The following is a 19,130-nucleotide window of genomic DNA, read 5'->3' as shown; positions in this document are numbered from 1 at the left end:
TGGCGGCACTACTTCAGCTATAGCCCATGATATAGCGCCTTTATTTGGGGCACTGTTATGGGTTCCCTGTATTGTTAAGCGGGCACCATATAGCAGTATGATGAGTACTTGGCGCTTTATGGTCATATTAGTTAGGCACTAGTATATAGCAGGTTTGGGCACTATATAGCGGTTTTTCAGGTGCACTTGGTGCAGTATTATGGGGTCACTATTATTAACCCCTTAGATAATGGAGGAGACAAGACTCGGTCTTTGTTGCCCATTGCAACCAATCACAGCGCAGCTTTCAGTTCATATTCTGTTGTTGAAAAATGAAAGCTGCGCTGTGATTGGTTGCTACGGGCAACAGATAAACCTGCCCTGGTAGATAGCAGAAACCTCCGGCACGTATATTAACCATTTAGTGCCCGAATCAGTGTGAAAAAGCTCAGTGTGAACATACACTTAGTGTTCTTGGCTCTAGGGAGTCCAGTTGAGGATCTTACCAGCTATTTCAACATAATGTGATGTGTGAACAGGGTTCTACAAATAACACTAAATATGTTTCTATGGGATCCCAGGATCTACTTAAAGGGACTGTCCAAGAATTGATATCGATAACCTATTCTTAAGGATGGTTCATCAATATCAGATTGGTAGGGGCCCCCCATCAATGGAGTCAGAATCAGGTGGCGCCATACATGGTGCAGTGGCCATGCCGCGCTATTGCGGCTGGTCCTATACACTGAGCAAATATCAGCTGATCTGTGGTGGTCCTGGATTTCGGACCTCAAAAATCAGGCCATCGATATCTTATCATGGAGAACCCCTTTAAGTAAAAGAAGGCTCCGACTCCAGGTCTACACACATTAGACCACCAATATCTGATCATGGAGAACCCCTTTAAGTAAAAGAAGGCTCCAGCTCCAGGTCTACACACATTAGACCACCAATATCTGATCATGGAGAACCCCTTTAAGTAAAAGAAGGCTCCGACTCCAGGTCTACACACATTAGACCACCAATATCTGATCATGGAGAACCCCTTTAAGTAAAAGAAGGCTCCAGCTCCAGGTCTACACACATTAGACCACCAATATCTGATCATGGAGAACCCCTTTAAGTAAAAGAAGGCTCCGACTCCAGGTCTACACACATTAGACCACCAATATCTTATTATGGAGAACCCCTTTAAGTAAAAGAAGGCTCCGACTCCAGGTCTACACACATTAGACCACCAATATCTGATCATGGAGAACCCCTTTAAGTAAAAGAAGGCTCCGACTCCAGGTCTACACACATTAGACCACCAATATCTGATCATGGAGAACCCCTTTAAGTAAAAGAAGGCTCCGACTCCAGGTCTACACACATTAGACCACCAATATCTTATCATGGAGAACCCCTTTAAGTAAAACAAGGCTCCATATTTTGCCCCAAGTTCATTGCTTGGTCAGATGAACGCTCTTTGTCCTGCATGTTTTTCAGATATCAGTCATGGCTTCCGAGGACTTGCAGACTGAGCCACCAAATCCTGAAGACTCTGGTCCACCACCGGAGCCTCGTCCTGTGAAGAAGAAAAAGAAGAAGGTGAAAGAGGAGATGAAACCGTCTGGTGAGAAGGACGGGAAGAAAGATGAGGACTCCACCACCATCTCTCAAGCCGAGATAGAAGATTTGACCAAGGCAGGACACAAGGCCTTGATGTCTAGAGACCTTCAGGTGGCCATGTCCTGCTTCAAGAAAGCTTTCCTTCTGTCACTTGGCACCCAGCAGAAGGCTGTCCAAAGGGCCTGTGCCTTTAACCTCGGAGCTGTTTATGTAGAGACTGGGAAGCCAGAGAAAGGGTTGGAGTTCCTCCTAAAGTCCCAACCAAAGGATGGAGAAGGCGAAGAACCCAGTGGAGACCTTTACTTCAACCTCGGTATGGCCTATGAATCCTTACAGGATTTCCCAAGGGCACTTGAACATTTTAGAAAAGCTGTTCTCCTCTACAAGCCCTCACAGCTCGGCAGCGAGGCTGACGCTCACATGAAGATGGGGTACTGCTATGTGTGCATGAAGGACAAGGCACGAGCCGCTCTGTGCTTCCAAGAAGCCGCAGATTCCTATATGGAAGCTCAGAGGTTAGATATGGCAGCCTTAGCTCTCAACGAGGCCGCCAACTACATGCTGCAAAGTCAGAGCTACGACTCCGGACACGTCCTCCAGATACTCAATGAGGCCCGGATGGTGTGCGAGCAAGTTACCAGGAAAGACCTGCTCGGTATGAGTAATATGGTACATGGACAGCTGGTATAACCTGGGTATATACTGTATATAATTATATATGTACAGCCGGTATAACCTGGGTATATACTGTGTATAATTATATATGTACAGCTGGTATAACCTGGGTATATACTGTATATAATTATATATGTACAGCTGGTATAACCTGGGTATCTCCTGTATATAATTATATATGTGCAGCTGGTATAACCTGGGTATCTCCTGTATATAATTATATATGTACAGCTGGTATAACCTGGGTATATACTGTATACAATTATATATGTACAGCTGGTATAACCTGGGTATCTCCTGTATATAATTATATATGTACAGCTGGTATAACCTGGGTATCTCCTGTATATATTTCTATATGTACAGCTGGTATAACATGGGTATCTCCTGTATATAATGATATATGTACAGCCGGTATAACCTGGGTATCTCCTGTATATAATTATATATGTACAGCTGGTATAACTTGGGTATCTCCTGTATATAATTATATATGTACAGTTGGTATAACCTGGGTATATACTGTATATAATTATATATGTACAGCTGGTGTAACCTGGGTATATACTGTATATAATTATATATGTACAGCCGGTATAACCTGGGTATATACTGTATATAATTATATATGTACAGCTGGTATAACCTGGGTATCTCCTGTATATAATTATATATGTACAGCTGGTATAACCTGGGTATCTCCTGTATATAATTATATATGTACAGCTGGTATAACCTGGGTATATACTGTATATAATTATATATGTACAGCTGGTATAACCTGGGTATCTCCTGTATATAATTATATATGTGCAGCTGGTGTAACCTGGGTATCTCCTGTATATAATTATATATGTGCAGGTGGTATAACCTGGGTATCTCCTGTATATAATTATATATGTATAAGTTATACATCTACTTGTATCTAGTTATATGGACCATGCTGGTATAATATAGGTATGATCTGTATATTATTATATAATATATATATATATATATATATTAGTACCAGAGGTGAACCTGCCCCTATTGCCGCCCAAGGTGAATGACAGAAAGGAGGAGGGGGCGGAGGGGCGGGGCTTAGAGGCGTTCGCAGGCAGAGAGCAGGCACGGAGATGACCTGCTCTCTGCCTGAGCGTGAGGTGAGGCTGCTGGAGCAGCCAGTGGCCTCCCCAATCCACCGCTCGGTGCTAAGCCAGTCCAGGACAGCTTGTCCTGGACTGGCTTAGGTAAGCAAAAATGCCACCCTACCTGGGACCCTGGCATAGCGCCGCCTGAAGCGGTCGCTTCAGGTCGCCTCATGGGAGGTGCGGCGCTGTACAGTACAGACCAAAAGTTTGGAGACACCTTCTCATTCAAAGAGTTTTCTGTATTTTCATGACTATGACAATTGTAGATTCCCACTGAAGGCATCAAAACTATGAATCTCCGCAGCAGAGGAAAACTTGTTGAATGATAAGGTGGACTGTACTGTACATATATATATATATATATATATATATATATATATATATATATATATATATATATATACAGCTGGTATAACCTAGGCACTCTCACTGTCTTACAGCTAAGCTCTACAATGATATCGGACTCAGCTACGCCCAGCTGAAGATCTTCGCCCTGGCTGTCGAGTGTTTCCAGGTGGCGCTGCCGCTCTGTCAGGAGGATGAAGGAGACAGATATAAGGAGGCGGTGGTACTACAGAACCTGGGGGCTGCATACAACACACTGGAGCAATATGGCGAGGGTCTGGACTATCACAGGAGGGCGGCATCATTACACAGTATGAGATGATCCTTGTTATATGGGTAGATTAGATACCGGATATCACCTATTAGGATTTGTATTCACATTGCTCCAAATGCTTTGCAGTGCTCTGAAGAACTTGTTCACACACACGCACTCGATTGCTATATTTTGGACTAATTCGTGATTTTAGCCCAGAGGTGTAATGATGACATGTGTCCACCAGATGGGGCCATATCACCAGTAGACTGTGTGTTACTGACACTGTAGATATGGTGACATTCAGCCATGTGTATATGACACTTAGTGACAGACAATAGCGCTGTCTATGACCCTGTCTTGTGTATTTCAGGTTTGCTCAGTAACCGCAGGGCACAGGGCCAGTGTTTTGGAAACTTGGCCTATGCACTAAGTCAGCTCGATGACCACGAGGCCGCAGGAGAATATTATCTCCATTCACTGCAGGCATTTAAAGACTCAGGTAAGTGACATGTCATGTGACAGGGCGCCCATAACAATGTCACACGACATGCCTAATATACAGCCATACCGTGCTCATAGTCATCACAGTCACAATGATTCCCAACTCAGTGACAGCCACAGTGCCCCATAATAGTGACAGCCACAGTGCTCCATAACAGTGACAGCCACAGGACCCCATAACAGTGACAACCACAGTGCTCCATAACAGTGACAACCACAGTGCTCCATAACAGTGACAACCACAGTGCTCCATAACAGTGACAACCACAGTGCTCCATAACAGTGACAACCACAGTGCTCCATAACAGTGACAACCACAGTGCTCCATAACAGTGACAACCACAGTGCCCCATAATAGTGACAGCCACAGTGCCCCATAACAGTGACAGCCACAGTGCCCCATAACAGTGACAGCCACAGTGCCCCATAATAGTGACAGCCACAGTGCTCCATAACAGTGACAGCCACAGTGCTCCATAATAGTGACAGCCACAGTGCTCCATAACAGTGACAGCCACAGTGCCCCATAACAGTGACAGCCACAGTGCCCCATAACAGTGACAGCCACAGTGCCCCATAATAGTGACAGCCACAGTGCCCCATAACAGTGACAGCCACAGTGCCCCATAACAGTGACAGCCACAGTGCCCCATAACAGTGACAGCCACAGGACCCCATAACAGTGACAGCCACAGTGCCCCATAACAGTGACAGCCACAGGACCCCATAACAGTGACAGCCACAGTGCCCCATAACAGTGACAGCCACAGTGCCCCATAATAGTGACAGCCACAGTGCCCCATAACAGTGACAGCCACAGTGCCCCATAACAGTGACAGCCACAGTGCTCTATAACAGTGACAGCCACAGTGCCCCATAACAGTGACAGCCACAGGACCCCATAACAGTGACAGCCACAGTGCCCCATAACAGTGACAGCCACAGTGCCCCATAACAGTGACAGCCACAGTGCCCCATAACAGTGACAGCCACAGTGCCCCATAATAGTGACAGCCACAGTGCCCCATAACAGTGACAGCCACAGTGCCCCATAACAGTGACAGCCACAGTGCCCCATAATAGTGACAGCCACAGTGCTCCATAATAGTGACAGCCACAGGACCCCATAACAGTGACAGCCACAGTGCCCCATAACAGTGACAACCACAGTGCCCCATAACAGTGACAGCCACAGTGCCCCATAATAGTGACAGCCACAGTGCCCCATAACAGTGACAGCTACAGTGCCCCATAACAGTGACAGCCACAGTGCCCCATAACAGTGACAGCCACAGTGCTCCATAATAGTGACAGCCATAGTGCTCCATAACAGTGACAGCTACAGTGCCCCATAACAATGACATCCACAGTGCCCCATAACAGTGACAGTCACAGTGCCCCATAATAGTGACAGCCACAGTGCTCCATAACAGTGACAGCCACAGTGCCCCATAATAGTGACAGCCACAGTGCTCCATAACAGTGACAGCCACAGTGCCCCATAATAGTGACAGCCACAGTGCTCCATAACAGTGACAGCCACAGTGCCCCATAATAGTGACAGCCACAGTGCCCCATAACAGTGACAGCCACAGTGCCCCATAACAGTGACAGCCACAGTGCCCCATAATAGTGACAGCCATAGTGCTCCATAACAGTGACAGCCACAGTGCCCCATAATAGTGACAGCCACAGTGCCCCATAACAGTGACAGTCACAGTACCCCCATAACAGTGACAGCCACAGTGCCCCATAACAGTGACAGCCACAATGCCCCCATAACAGTGACAGCCACAGTGCCCCCATAACAGTGACAGCCACAGTGCCCCATAACAGTGACAGCCACAGTGCCCCATAACAATGACATCCACAGTGCCCCATAACAGTGACAGTCACAGTACCCCCATAACAGTGACAGTCACAGTGCCCCATAATAGTGACAGCCACAGTGCCCTCATAACAGTGACAGTCACAGTGCCCCATAATAGTGACAGCCACAGTGCTCCATAACAGTGACAGCCACAGTGCCCCATAATAGTGACAGCCACAGTGCTCCATAACAGTGACAGCCACAGTGCCCCATAATAGTGACAGCCACAGTGCTCTATAACAGTGACAGCTACAGTGCCCCATAATAGTGACAGCCACAGTGCTCCATAACAGTGACAGCCACAGTGCCCCATAATAGTGACAGCCACAGCGCTCCATAACAGTGACAGCCACAGTGCCCCATAACAGTGACAGCCACAGTGCCCCATAACAGCCACAGTGCCCCATAATAATGACAGCCACAGTGCCCCATAATAATGACAGCCACAGTGCTCCATAATAGTGACAGCCACAGTGCTCTATAACAGTGACAGCTACAGTGCCCCATAATAGTGACAGCCACAGTGCTCCATAACAGTGACAGCCACAGTGCCCCATAATAGTGACAGCCACAGTGCTCCATAACAGTGACAGCCACAGTGCCCCATAACAGTGACAGCCACAGTGCTCCATAACAGTGACAGCCACAGTGCCCCATAATAGTGACAGCCACAGTGCTCCATAACAGTGACAGCCACAGTGCCCCATAACAGTGACAGCCACAGTGCCCCATAATAGTGACAGCCACAGTGCTCCATAACAGTGACAGCCACAGTGCCCCATAACAGTGACAGCCACAGTGCCCCATAACAGTGACAGCCACAGTGCCCCATAACAGTGACAGCCACAGTGCCCCATAATAGTGACAGCCACAGTGCTCCATAACAGTAACAGTCACAGTGCTCCATAACAGTGACAGCCACAGTGCCCCATAACAGTGACAGCCACAGTGCCCCATAATAGTGACAGCCAGTGCTCCATAACAGTGACAGCCACAGTGCCCCATAACAGTGACAGTCACAGTGCCCCATAATAGTGACAGTCACAGTGCCCCATAATAGTGACAGCCACAGTGCCCCATAATAGTGACAGCCACAGTGCCCCATAACAGTGACAGCCACAGCGCTCTATAACAGTGACAGCCACAGTGCTCCATAACAGTGACAGCCACAGTGCTCCATAACAGTGACAGCCACAGTGCCCCATAATAGTGACAGCCACAGTGCCCCATAATAGTGACAGCCACAGTGCTCCATAACAGTGACAGCCACAGTGCCCCATAACAGTGACAGCCACAGTGCCCCATAACAGTGACAGTCACAGTACCCCCATAACAGTGACAGCCACAGTGCCCCATAACAGTGACAGCCACAGTGCTCCATAACAGTGACAGCCACAGTGCCCCATAATAGTGACAGCCACAGTGCTCCATAACAGTGACAGCCACAGTGCCCCATAATAGTGACAGCCACAGCGCTCCATAACAGTGACAGCCACAGTGCCCCATAATAGTGACAGCCACAGTGCCCCATAATAGTGACAGCCACAGTGCCCCATAACAGTGACAGCCACAGCGCTCTATAACAGTGACAGCCACAGTGCTCCATAACAGTGACAGCCACAGTGCTCCATAACAGTGACAGCCACAGTGCCCCATAATAGTGACAGCCACAGTGCCCCATAATAGTGACAGCCACAGTGCCCCATAATAGTGACAGCCACAGTGCTCCATAACAGTGACAGCCACAGTGCCCCATAACAGTGACAGCCACAGTGCTCCATAACAGTGACAGCCACAGTGCCCCATAATAGTGACAGCCACAGTGCTCCATAACAGTGACAGCCACAGTGCCCCATAATAGTGACAGCCACAGCGCTCCATAACAGTGACAGCCACAGTGCCCCATAACAGTGACAGCCACAGTGCCCCATAACAGCCACAGTGCCCCATAATAATGACAGCCACAGTGCCCCATAATAATGACAGCCACAGTGCCCCATAACAGTGACAGCCACAATGCCCCATAACAGTGACAGCCACAGTGCCCCCATAACAGTGACAGCCACAGTGCCCCATAACAGTGACAGCCACAGTGCCCCATAACAGTGACAGCCACAGTGCCCCATAATAGTGACAGCCACAGTGCTCCATAACAGTGACAGCCACAGTGCCCCATAACAGTGACAGCCACAGTGCCCCATAACAGTGACAGCCACAGTGCCCCATAACAGTGACAGCCACAGTGCCCCATAATAGTGACAGCCACAGTGCTCCATAACAGTAACAGTCACAGTGCTCCATAACAGTGACAGCCACAGTGCCCCATAACAGTGACAGCCACAGTGCCCCATAATAGTGACAGCCAGTGCTCCATAACAGTGACAGCCACAGTGCCCCATAACAGTGACAGTCACAGTGCTCCATAATAGTGACAGTCACAGTGCCCCATAATAGTGACAGCCACAGTGCCCCATAATAGTGACAGTCACAGTGCCCCATAATAGTGACAGCCACAGTGCCCCATAATAGTGACAGCCACAGTGCCCCATAACAGTGACAGCCACAGTGCTCCATAACAGTGACAGCCACAGTGCCCCATAACAGTGACAGCCACAGTGCCCCATAACAGTGACAGTCACAGTACCCCCATAACAGTGACAGCCACAGTGCCCCATAACAGTGACAGCCACAGTGCTCCATAACAGTGACAGCCACAGTGCCCCATAATAGTGACAGCCACAGTGCTCCATAACAGTGACAGCCACAGTGCCCCATAATAGTGACAGCCACAGCGCTCCATAACAGTGACAGCCACAGTGCCCCATAATAGTGACAGCCACAGTGCCTCATAATAGTGACAGCCACAGTGCCCCATAACAGTGACAGCCACAGCGCTCTATAACAGTGACAGCCACAGTGCTCCATAACAGTGACAGCCACAGTGCTCCATAACAGTGACAGCCACAGTGCCCCATAATAGTGACAGCCACAGTGCCCCATAATAGTGACAGCCACAGTGCCCCATAATAGTGACAGCCACAGTGCTCCATAACAGTGACAGCCACAGTGCCCCATAACAGTGACAGCCACAGTGCTCCATAACAGTGACAGCCACAGTGCCCCATAATAGTGACAGCCACAGTGCTCCATAACAGTGACAGCCACAGTGCCCCATAATAGTGACAGCCACAGCGCTCCATAACAGTGACAGCCACAGTGCCCCATAACAGTGACAGCCACAGTGCCCCATAACAGCCACAGTGCCCCATAATAATGACAGCCACAGTGCCCCATAATAATGACAGCCACAGTGCCCCATAACAGTGACAGCCACAATGCCCCATAACAGTGACAGCCACAGTGCCCCCATAACAGTGACAGCCACAGTGCCCCATAACAGTGACAGCCACAGTGCCCCATAACAGTGACAGCCACAGTGCCCCATAATAGTGACAGCCACAGTGCTCCATAACAGTGACAGCCACAGTGCCCCATAACAGTGACAGCCACAGTGCCCCATAACAGTGACAGCCACAGTGCCCCATAACAGTGACAGCCACAGTGCCCCATAATAGTGACAGCCACAGTGCTCCATAACAGTAACAGTCACAGTGCTCCATAACAGTGACAGCCACAGTGCCCCATAACAGTGACAGCCACAGTGCCCCATAATAGTGACAGCCAGTGCTCCATAACAGTGACAGCCACAGTGCCCCATAACAGTGACAGTCACAGTGCCCCATAATAGTGACAGTCACAGTGCCCCATAATAGTGACAGCCACAGTGCCCCATAATAGTGACAGCCACAGTGCCCCATAACAGTGACAGCCACAGTGCTCCATAACAGTGACAGCCACAGTGCCCCATAACAGTGACAGCCACAGTGCCCCATAACAGTGACAGCTACAGGGCCCCACAACCTGCCATATACCGTATACTACAACCATTTATTACCCACAATACCGCCTCCTAGTCATCCTGTTATTGCCAGTACAGATTTAGCAGGTTACTACATTCATCCCTCCTATTATCGGGCCCCAGTTCATGTCAGCTCTGTGGCCCCAGCCTCAATTCAGGATAATGTCACCCACTAGATGGATTTTTCCGGCCTCCCCTATAATTGTGATATTTGGTATGTCCTTCTTGTCCACTAGATGATGTCCATGGTCAGTGGCAGGCATGTGAAGGACTCGGAGCTGCCAGATTCCGCCTGGGGGATGCGGAGAAGGCCGTTCTGTACTACAAGCAGGCGCTGGCCTTACTCTCCAAAGCCAAGGTCAGATCTCCCAGGATACAGATAGTGTTTAGTGGAGAACATTACAGCCGGGGGGTATAGCACGTATACCGGAGGGAATTGTCTAATATAACTCCATTTTATTACAATTCCTTAAGAAACAGCATTTTATCTTCATGGGGTTTGTACATTTTTACGACTTTTTCCGAAAACAGCGCCACACCTCTCCACAGGTTATAAGTGGTATTGCAGCTCAGCTTCATTGACATCAGTGCAGCTGCAATACCAGGCACAACCTATGAACTGGTGTGGCGCTGTTTTTGGAAGATTCCTTATCCAGGAGAAGCTCTTTGACTTGGACCATGGTCTGTTCATTCCAGGAGGACTCGGACAATGCTCAAGAACGTATAGTGAACAAGCTGACTGATGCCCTCCAATACAAGCTATCTGTAAACCGGCACCTCAGCCACGGAGTAGGGATACCCCCGAGCGCACCGCTGGTAAGTGCATCCCCATGTGCGCTGTGTGTGGTTGTCAGAAAAACCTTCCAGCTCATCACATTCCTGCAGCCGGCCCTGATTCTTCCACAATCCAACCTTGAAACCACAATCTACAAGAACAGCGGCTGCTCTCTCATTACTGCGGATGTGATAATACAACGTGGACAAAAACAGGATCACTATTGTGCAGAATTCCATTATTAGCTGAACGTTGTTGAAATTGATATTTTAAAGGGCCTTTTCAACATGTTCTCATAATGGAACCTAAATAGGAGGAGAAGTTAGCTACTTCCTCCCACTCTGATGTCACTATCCAAAGGAGAAGTAGGAAAGGGAGGAAACTATAGGTGACCAAGAGTGTTGTTCCATGAAAGCTATTATGGCTGATGATGATACTCATGTTCCCAGAATTAACTAGTTGGTGAAACCTAAATAGGAGGAGAAGTTAGCTACTTTCTCCCTCTCTGATATCAGGATCCCAGGGCGGAGTGGGAAAGAGAGGAAACAATATGTGACCTGGATCCAGAGAGTGCAGTCCAGTGAGAGCTAATATGGCTGATCACCATAGATACATTCCTAGAATGAACAAGGTGTTAAAACCAAAATAGGAGGGAAAGTTAGCTATTTCCTCCCTCTCTGATGTCACTATCCAAAGGAGAAGTAGGAAAGGGAAGAAACTATAGGTGACCAAGAGTGTTGTCCCATAACAGCTAATATGGCTGATGATGATACACATGTCTCCATGTTGGTGAAACCTAAATAGGAGGAGAAGTTAGCTACTTTCTCCCACTCTGATATCAAGATCCCGGGGAGGAGTGGGAAAAAGAGCAAACAATAGGTGACCTGGTGCCAGAGAGTGCAGTCCAGTGAGAGCTAATATGGCTGATGACCAAACACACATTCCCAGAATGTACAAGGTGGTAAAACCAAATTAGGAGGAGAATATAGCTACTTCTTCCTTCTCTGATGTCACCATCCCAGGGAGAAATGGGAAAGGGAAGAAAAAGTGTCCAGGTGACAGAGAATGTTGTCCCATGAAACTATGGTTCACATGTTCCCAGAATGAACAAGGTGATGAAACCTAAATAGGAGGAGAAGCTAGCTACTTCTTCCTTCTCTGATGTCACTATTCTTGGGAGAATGTACTCCTAGGAGACAAATTTTCCAGAATTATGAAACCTATATAGGAGGAGAAGTTAGCTATCTCCTCCCTCTCTGATGTCACTATCCAAATGAGAAGTAGGAAAGGGAGGAAACTATAGGTGACCTGGTGATAGAGAGTGTTGTCCCATGAAAGCTAATATGGCTGATGATGATACACATGTTCCAAGAATTAACAAGTTGGTGAAACTTAAATAGGAGGAGAAGTTAGCTACTTCCTCCCACTGTAATGTCATGATCCCTGCCGTGTCTGACCCTGGCTTGATCCTGCCCTTTGACCCTGTGTTGCCTGACCTAACCAGTTCCCTGGGCCACTGACTGGGAACATAATCCACCAGCCCTGACTTTGGAAGAGCATTCCTTAGTGGTTGTCGCCCAGAATCTGGTATCGTGTAGGAGACTCATTTCTTGGCCACCAATTTCAGGGGTTAAATAACTCAAAATTTATATTTCACTATTGTTGTATTATAGAGAGGCTTTGCTGGGAAGATCCCTGGGGCAAAACTTGCAAGACACCCTTCAAACGTAAACCAAGGGCATGCCATCATGACGCACATGTCTCCTCAGGATGTCCAACAGTGAGTATACATCTGTATCTATGATATACCTTAAGGCCAAGAAGAGTGCAGGCCTTAAAGGGAGTGTGTCGCCAAATTCCAACCTATCAACCCAGACCTGCAAATAGATAGTGTCGGGTCACCTGAATCAAACGGTGTTTTCCCCTTGTGGATCGCTGCCTCCGTTGCCGAGATATTGCTGTTTTTGTCAATGTGCAAGGGCGCTGCCATTGCTCCAAAAGGCCCCTTTGAAATTGACCCAAATGGCTGTATCTCAGCAATGGAGGCGCCGATTCACAAGGGGAAAATTTTTTTTGGACCAGGTGACCCTAACCTAGCTAGCTGCGGGGCTGGCTTGATATACTGATTTTTTGTGAACACGCCCCTTTAAGATGGATATATGTTAGAAAGTCAACAACTATCGCCCCCTTTCTTACAAGAGGGTAATAAGTAGCACCTAGGAACTAAGGTTTGGGTTCTTGAAATCCAACTGCTTGAATTTTTGTCCGGAACATTGGCCATGTGGGAAAAGTCAGGAGGCACCATCCATATTAGAGAAGTCCTGATGAAGGGTCAGCGGTTCTTCACATGTATGACCACTAGAACCTTCTGTGGCACCGCAGATGAACTCACCTCTACGGGGTTAGAAATAGATAGATAAGCTTTTTAATTTTCAATTGTCCGCAGATCTCGAAGACTTTCCAGAAGAACGAGCCAACCACCGCAACCTGAGGCGACCTACGCCACCATAAAGACCAAGACGACCACTAGAACCAACGGCCAGCCAATCTCAGAAAACAGAGCATCAGGTATGTGGTCAAGAAAAATACGTTAGTCTGATAAATCTCGTACAATCTGCAATCTTCACAATTTTATCCCCCGATTTTAATAATCGTGTAATGCTTCATTTCGCCAGTGGAGGCGCTGTAGGGAAATGAAATACCTACCTACTGTCCTAACAACAGGACATCCCATGATTGACTTGCAGTATTATTGTAAGGGATTGTTCTGAGCGGCCCAAGGAATGATAGGTAGACAAGGCCAGGTCTCCCTTAAAGGGGATGTCCGGGACTAGAATAACATGGCTGCTTTTGTTCATAGCTATCCACGGGTTCGGCCAGGTAGTGTAGCTTAGTTCCATTGAAACTGACTGTGGACCGTCATTAAAAACACGACTCCTTTCTTTTTTAAACAGCGCCACACGTGTCTAATGGTTGTGTCTGGTATTGCAGTTCAGCTTCATTAACACGAATGGGGCTGGATTGCAGTACCATGCTCAACCCTTGGTCAGGTGTGGTGCTGTTTATAGGAGAAAGGAGCCGGGTTTTCCTAATACTGGACAACCCCTTTAAGAAGCCCATGTTGCTATCTTTGCCTCCTAGCTCCATATTATATACTAGTCTTTGGCTGTAGTATCAGATCTCAAGGATTCAGTCCTTGTCCTCGTACATCCAGGTGAATAAACACATCGAACAGGACTGCAGGTGTGACTTGGTCCACAGGGAGTAACCGGCATGTGACAAATGACTTTAAGTGTCTGCACGGAGCGCCCCCACCTGTGGCAGATTTGTCTGTGCACCTGCTTAGTGACACGTCGCCTCCTTCCTGTTGAGTTGATGTTGTAAGAACATCGATCTGTTCTCCAGACAAAGAGAACATCTGTATAGAACCCGCTGATTTCTCTTACAGATGGAGCCAGAGAGGAGGAGGACGACTCCGACACCCTCACAGTGGTAACCAATGCGTACTCCGAGGACTGCGAGGAGACCGACACCGGCGCCGCCATCTGTTCTAGAAACCATCCTCAGGCCAACAGGTAAAGGAACTGGTTAAATCACTTATCACCCCGGATACAGGTATCACCACTTAAGGAAGTTCTTAAAGGGGTAGCACCATCTACCTGACCCCAAATGGACAGGTGACTGCGCATGCGCGGTTTATTTCAATGGGACTCTCAGCAGATCAGAAAGGGCCCCTACGCTGAACATTGTGGCCCCCACTTATTGGATAGATGGTGCTCAGGGCAAGCGAATCAGATTGCTTTCTCGGTATTGACATCGAAATGGACGCTGTTCGCGTTTCCTGGGTCCTGTCGCATGGCAGCAGCTGGATAATGGGGGTTTTACAGGTCACCGGAGACCCCAGGGCAATACCCTTTCTGCTACTTCAGGCCGTAACAGGGTTGGCAGCCATTTTAGGACTCGTTTAGGGCATGTAGGGTGCCACCTTCACCACCACTAACTCTTTGCACCCTCTAGTAGGCGCCGCACCGCTTATCCTGGCATAGTTGGAGGTTTTTTTTAACCCTCACTATTCCTGAGCAATCACTGCTGTTAGTTTCAGTGCCCAATATGCTAATTAGGCTCTCTACTGGCTCAGACTATCTCCGCCTATCTTACTGTAGATATCTAAGTCAGCCTATTGGGAGCTGAAACTAAGAACACTGACTACTCAGGAACGGTGGGGGCGAGAGAAAAAATTTCAAATGTGTCAGAATCAGTGGAGCGGAGCAAAGAGATGGAGTTGGTGGTGAGAGGTCCTCTTTAAGGTGAAGATACACCTTCTAATACTTTGATATATAGCTCTTCTTTCTGGCCTGCCATATACAGAGGAAGAGAGTAAGCCGCTGCCAGACACCCTCAGTAGTGCTATATCTACTGTGACAACAAAGGTTGGATGTGTTCAAGTGCAACGTGTGTCTATGTACACCCCTGCACCCCTCTTAGCTATCTCCCCGCCCCTCTGTATATTATCACTGACCTGTGACTCTTCTTTCTAGTAATCTGAATAACACCTACCTACAGCCAGAGCCGTTCTACCACAACTGTGCCCTGCAGAACACCCAGAAAAGTAAGTATCAGCAGCGCGTGGGTTAACATAACGGTGCCTCTCCTCAACAGGCGCATTACCCTAAGGGTGCATTCACACTACGTTTACTGAAGCTTATTCTGAACGTAAAACACGTTCAGAATAAGCGGCGTATAAAGCAGCTCCATTCATTTCTATGGGAGCGGGGATACGAGCGCTCCCCATAGAAATGAATGGGCTGCTTCTGTCACTGCGAGCAGTCCCATTGAAGTGAATGGGGAGTGCCGGCGTGTACGGCTAGCTCTGCTCATGCCGGAGCGTACACGCCGGCACTCCCCATTCACTTCAATGGGACTGCTCGGAGTGAAAGAAGCAGCCCATTCATTTCTATGGGGAGCGCTCGTATCCCCGCTCCCATAGAAATGAATGGAGCTGCTTTATACGCCGCTTATTCTGAACGTGTTTTACGTTCAGAATAAGCTTCAGTAAACGTAGTGTGAATGCACCCTAAAGCTATACTCACACCACGGTGAATAACAACCGCATGACGTCTGTGTTCCTTTAACGTCAGCACTAAATTCAATGTCAGTGAATGGGGGCTATTCACACGACCATTGTAACGGGCCGTCAAAATATGGGTCATGTCGTACTTCTGTCTGTGTATCGGGGGATCTATGAAAACAGGGGCAATATCCTCCGATGAAGGACGATACTATAGAATTCATTTGGCAGATACTGATGGAAATGTCCGCTTATCTGTCAGGATATGACTAAGTAAATGTCAGCTTTATTTAATGTCGCCAAATTATAAATCGTCCTGTGTGATCAGATATTAGGTGAAATATGGTAGGAATATGTAATACACGTGACAATGCACATAGCGAGATTATAGGTAACATGTTCTTCTGTGTCTTTCAGGCAACCATGACTATGAAACGCTAAAGATGAAGACACTGGTGGCGGGGAGGTAAGGAATAAATATTATATGTGAAGGGAATGTCCATTACACACAATTTTAGTATATATCGTGTACATACATTACATTACTGATCCTGTATTATACTCCAGAGCTGCGCTCACTATTCTGCTGGTACAGTCACTGTGTACATACATTACATTACTTATCCTGTATTATACTCCAGAGCTGCGCTCACTATTCTGCTGGTGCAGTCACTGTGTACATACATTACATTACTTATCCTGTATTATACTCCAGAGCTGCACTCACTATTCTGCTGGTGTAGTCACTGTGTACATACATTACATTACTTATCCTGTATTATACTCCAGAGCTGCGCTCACTATTCTGCTGGTACAATCACTGTGTACATACATTACATTACTTATCCTGTACTGATCCTGAGTTATATCCTGTATTATACTCCAGAGCTGCGCTCACTATTCTGCTGGTACAATCACTGTGTACATACATTACATTACTTATCCTGTACTGATCCTGAGTTATATCCTGTATTATACTCCAGAGCTGTGCTCACTATTCTGCTGGTACAGTCACTATGTACATACATTACATTACTTATCCTGTATTATACTCCAGAGCTGCGCTCACTATTCTGCTGGTGCAGTCACTGTGTACATACATTACATTACTTATCCTGTATTATACTCCAGAGCTGCGCTCACTATTCTGCTGGTGCAGTCACTGTGTACATACATTACATTACTTATCCTGTATTATACTCCAGAGCTGCGCTCACTATTCTGCTGGTACAGTCACTGTGTACATACATTACATTACTTATCCTGTATTATACTCCAGAGCTGCGCTCACTATTCTGCTGGTGCAGTCACTGTGTACATACATTACATTACTTATCCTGTATTATACCCCAGAGCTGCGCTCACTATTCTGCTGGTACAGTCACTGTGTACATACATTACATTACTTATCCTGTATTATACTCCAGAGCTGCGCTCACTATTCTGCTGGTACAGTCACTGTGTACATACATTACATTACTTATCCTGTATTATACTCCAGAGCTGCGCTCACTATTCTGCTGGTGCAGTCACTGTGTACATACATTACATTACTTATCCTGTATTATACTCCAGAGCTGCGCTCACTATTCTGCTGGTACAGTCACTGTGTACATACATTACATTACTTATCCTGTATTATACTCCAGAGCTGCGCTCACTATTCTGCTGGTGCAGTCACTGTGTACATACATTACATTACTTATCCTGTATTATACCCCAGAGCTGCGCTCACTATTCTGCTGGTACAGTCACTGTGTACATACATTACATTACTTATCCTGTATTATACTCCAGAGCTGCGCTCACTATTCTGCTGGTACAGTCACTGTGTACATACATTACATTACTTATCCTGTATTATACCCCAGAGCTGCACTCACTATTCTGCTGGTACAGTCACTGTGTACATACATTACTGATCCTGTATTATACTCCAGAGCTGCGCTCACTATTCTGCTGGTGCAGTCACTGTGTACATACATTACTTATCCTGTATTATACTCCAGAGCTGCACTCACTATTCTGCTGGTACAGTCACTATGTACATACATTACATTACTTATCCTGTATTATACCCCAGAGCTGCACTCACTATTCTGCTGGTACAGTCACTGTGTACATACATTACATTACTTATCCTATATTATACTCCAGAGCTGCGCTCACTATTCTGCTGGTGCAGTCACTGTGTACATACATTACATTACTTATCCTGTATTATACTCCAGAGCTGCACTCACTATTCTGCTGGTGCAGTCACTGTGTACATACATTACATTACTTATCCTGTATTATACTCCAGAGCTGCGCTCACTATTCTGCTGGTGCAGTCACTGTGTACATACATTACATTACTTATCCTGTATTATACTCCAGAGCTGCGCTCACTATTCTGCTGGTACAGTCACTGTGTACATACATTACATTACTTATCCTGTATTATACTCCAGAGCTGCGCTCACTATTCTGCTGGTGCAGTCACTGTGTACATACATTACTTATCCTGTATTATACTCCAGAGCTGCGCTCACTATTCTGCTGGTGATGCTATGTTCACGTATCTCCCATCTTACTCTTTTCTTTGACTCATCTCAGTATTATCTAATTTCAGGAGTCAGTCCTTGGATTGTCTTCACGTACCTAGATCCGAACACGTCGACAAGCCAAGAAGGTCCAGACTGCAGTCCAGAATGTGCGCCATCATGTGACCCTTCCTCCATTACTCAGACAGTCAATACAACAAGACAATAACTACTTCAATGTTGCCGCCAAAAACCAGCAGCACCTTAGAAGGACGAGAGATGATCGCCACATCCATATCAACCTTGGGATATCTATGTCTGCCTCTTCTTTCGGATTCACTTGTAATCACTTGAGTTACAGTGGCGGCTGATACGGAAATTTTTTTTATGGGTAGGTAACACCGCATTCAACTTTCAAGATGGCCGCCTTCATATAGTACATAGGCCATGTCTATCATCACTGCAGGATGACATCC

General features: G+C 46.9%; 1 protein-coding gene across 1 annotated transcript; it reads left to right on the top strand.

Annotated features, from left to right (window-relative positions):
* Positions 1-1,552: 1,552 nt before the first annotated feature.
* TTC24 (tetratricopeptide repeat domain 24) lies at positions 1,553-18,896 on the top strand. Its single transcript, XM_075281215.1, has 11 exons — positions 1,553-2,245; positions 3,836-4,051; positions 4,367-4,495; positions 10,523-10,644; positions 10,983-11,102; positions 12,735-12,841; positions 13,508-13,629; positions 14,510-14,636; positions 15,600-15,670; positions 16,547-16,595; positions 18,744-18,896. Exons 1-11 carry the CDS (start codon positions 1,582-1,584, stop codon positions 18,838-18,840), a joined length of 1,824 nt encoding a protein of 607 aa, XP_075137316.1. The 5' UTR covers positions 1,553-1,581; the 3' UTR covers positions 18,841-18,896.
* The last annotated feature ends 234 nt before the right edge of the window (positions 18,897-19,130 follow it).

Source organism: Leptodactylus fuscus, chromosome 7, assembly GCF_031893055.1.
Source record: "Leptodactylus fuscus isolate aLepFus1 chromosome 7, aLepFus1.hap2, whole genome shotgun sequence".
NCBI lineage: Eukaryota > Metazoa > Chordata > Amphibia > Anura > Leptodactylidae > Leptodactylus > Leptodactylus fuscus.
The sequence above is the reverse complement of the archived record's forward strand: the minus strand, read 5'-3'. Positions and strand labels throughout refer to the sequence as shown.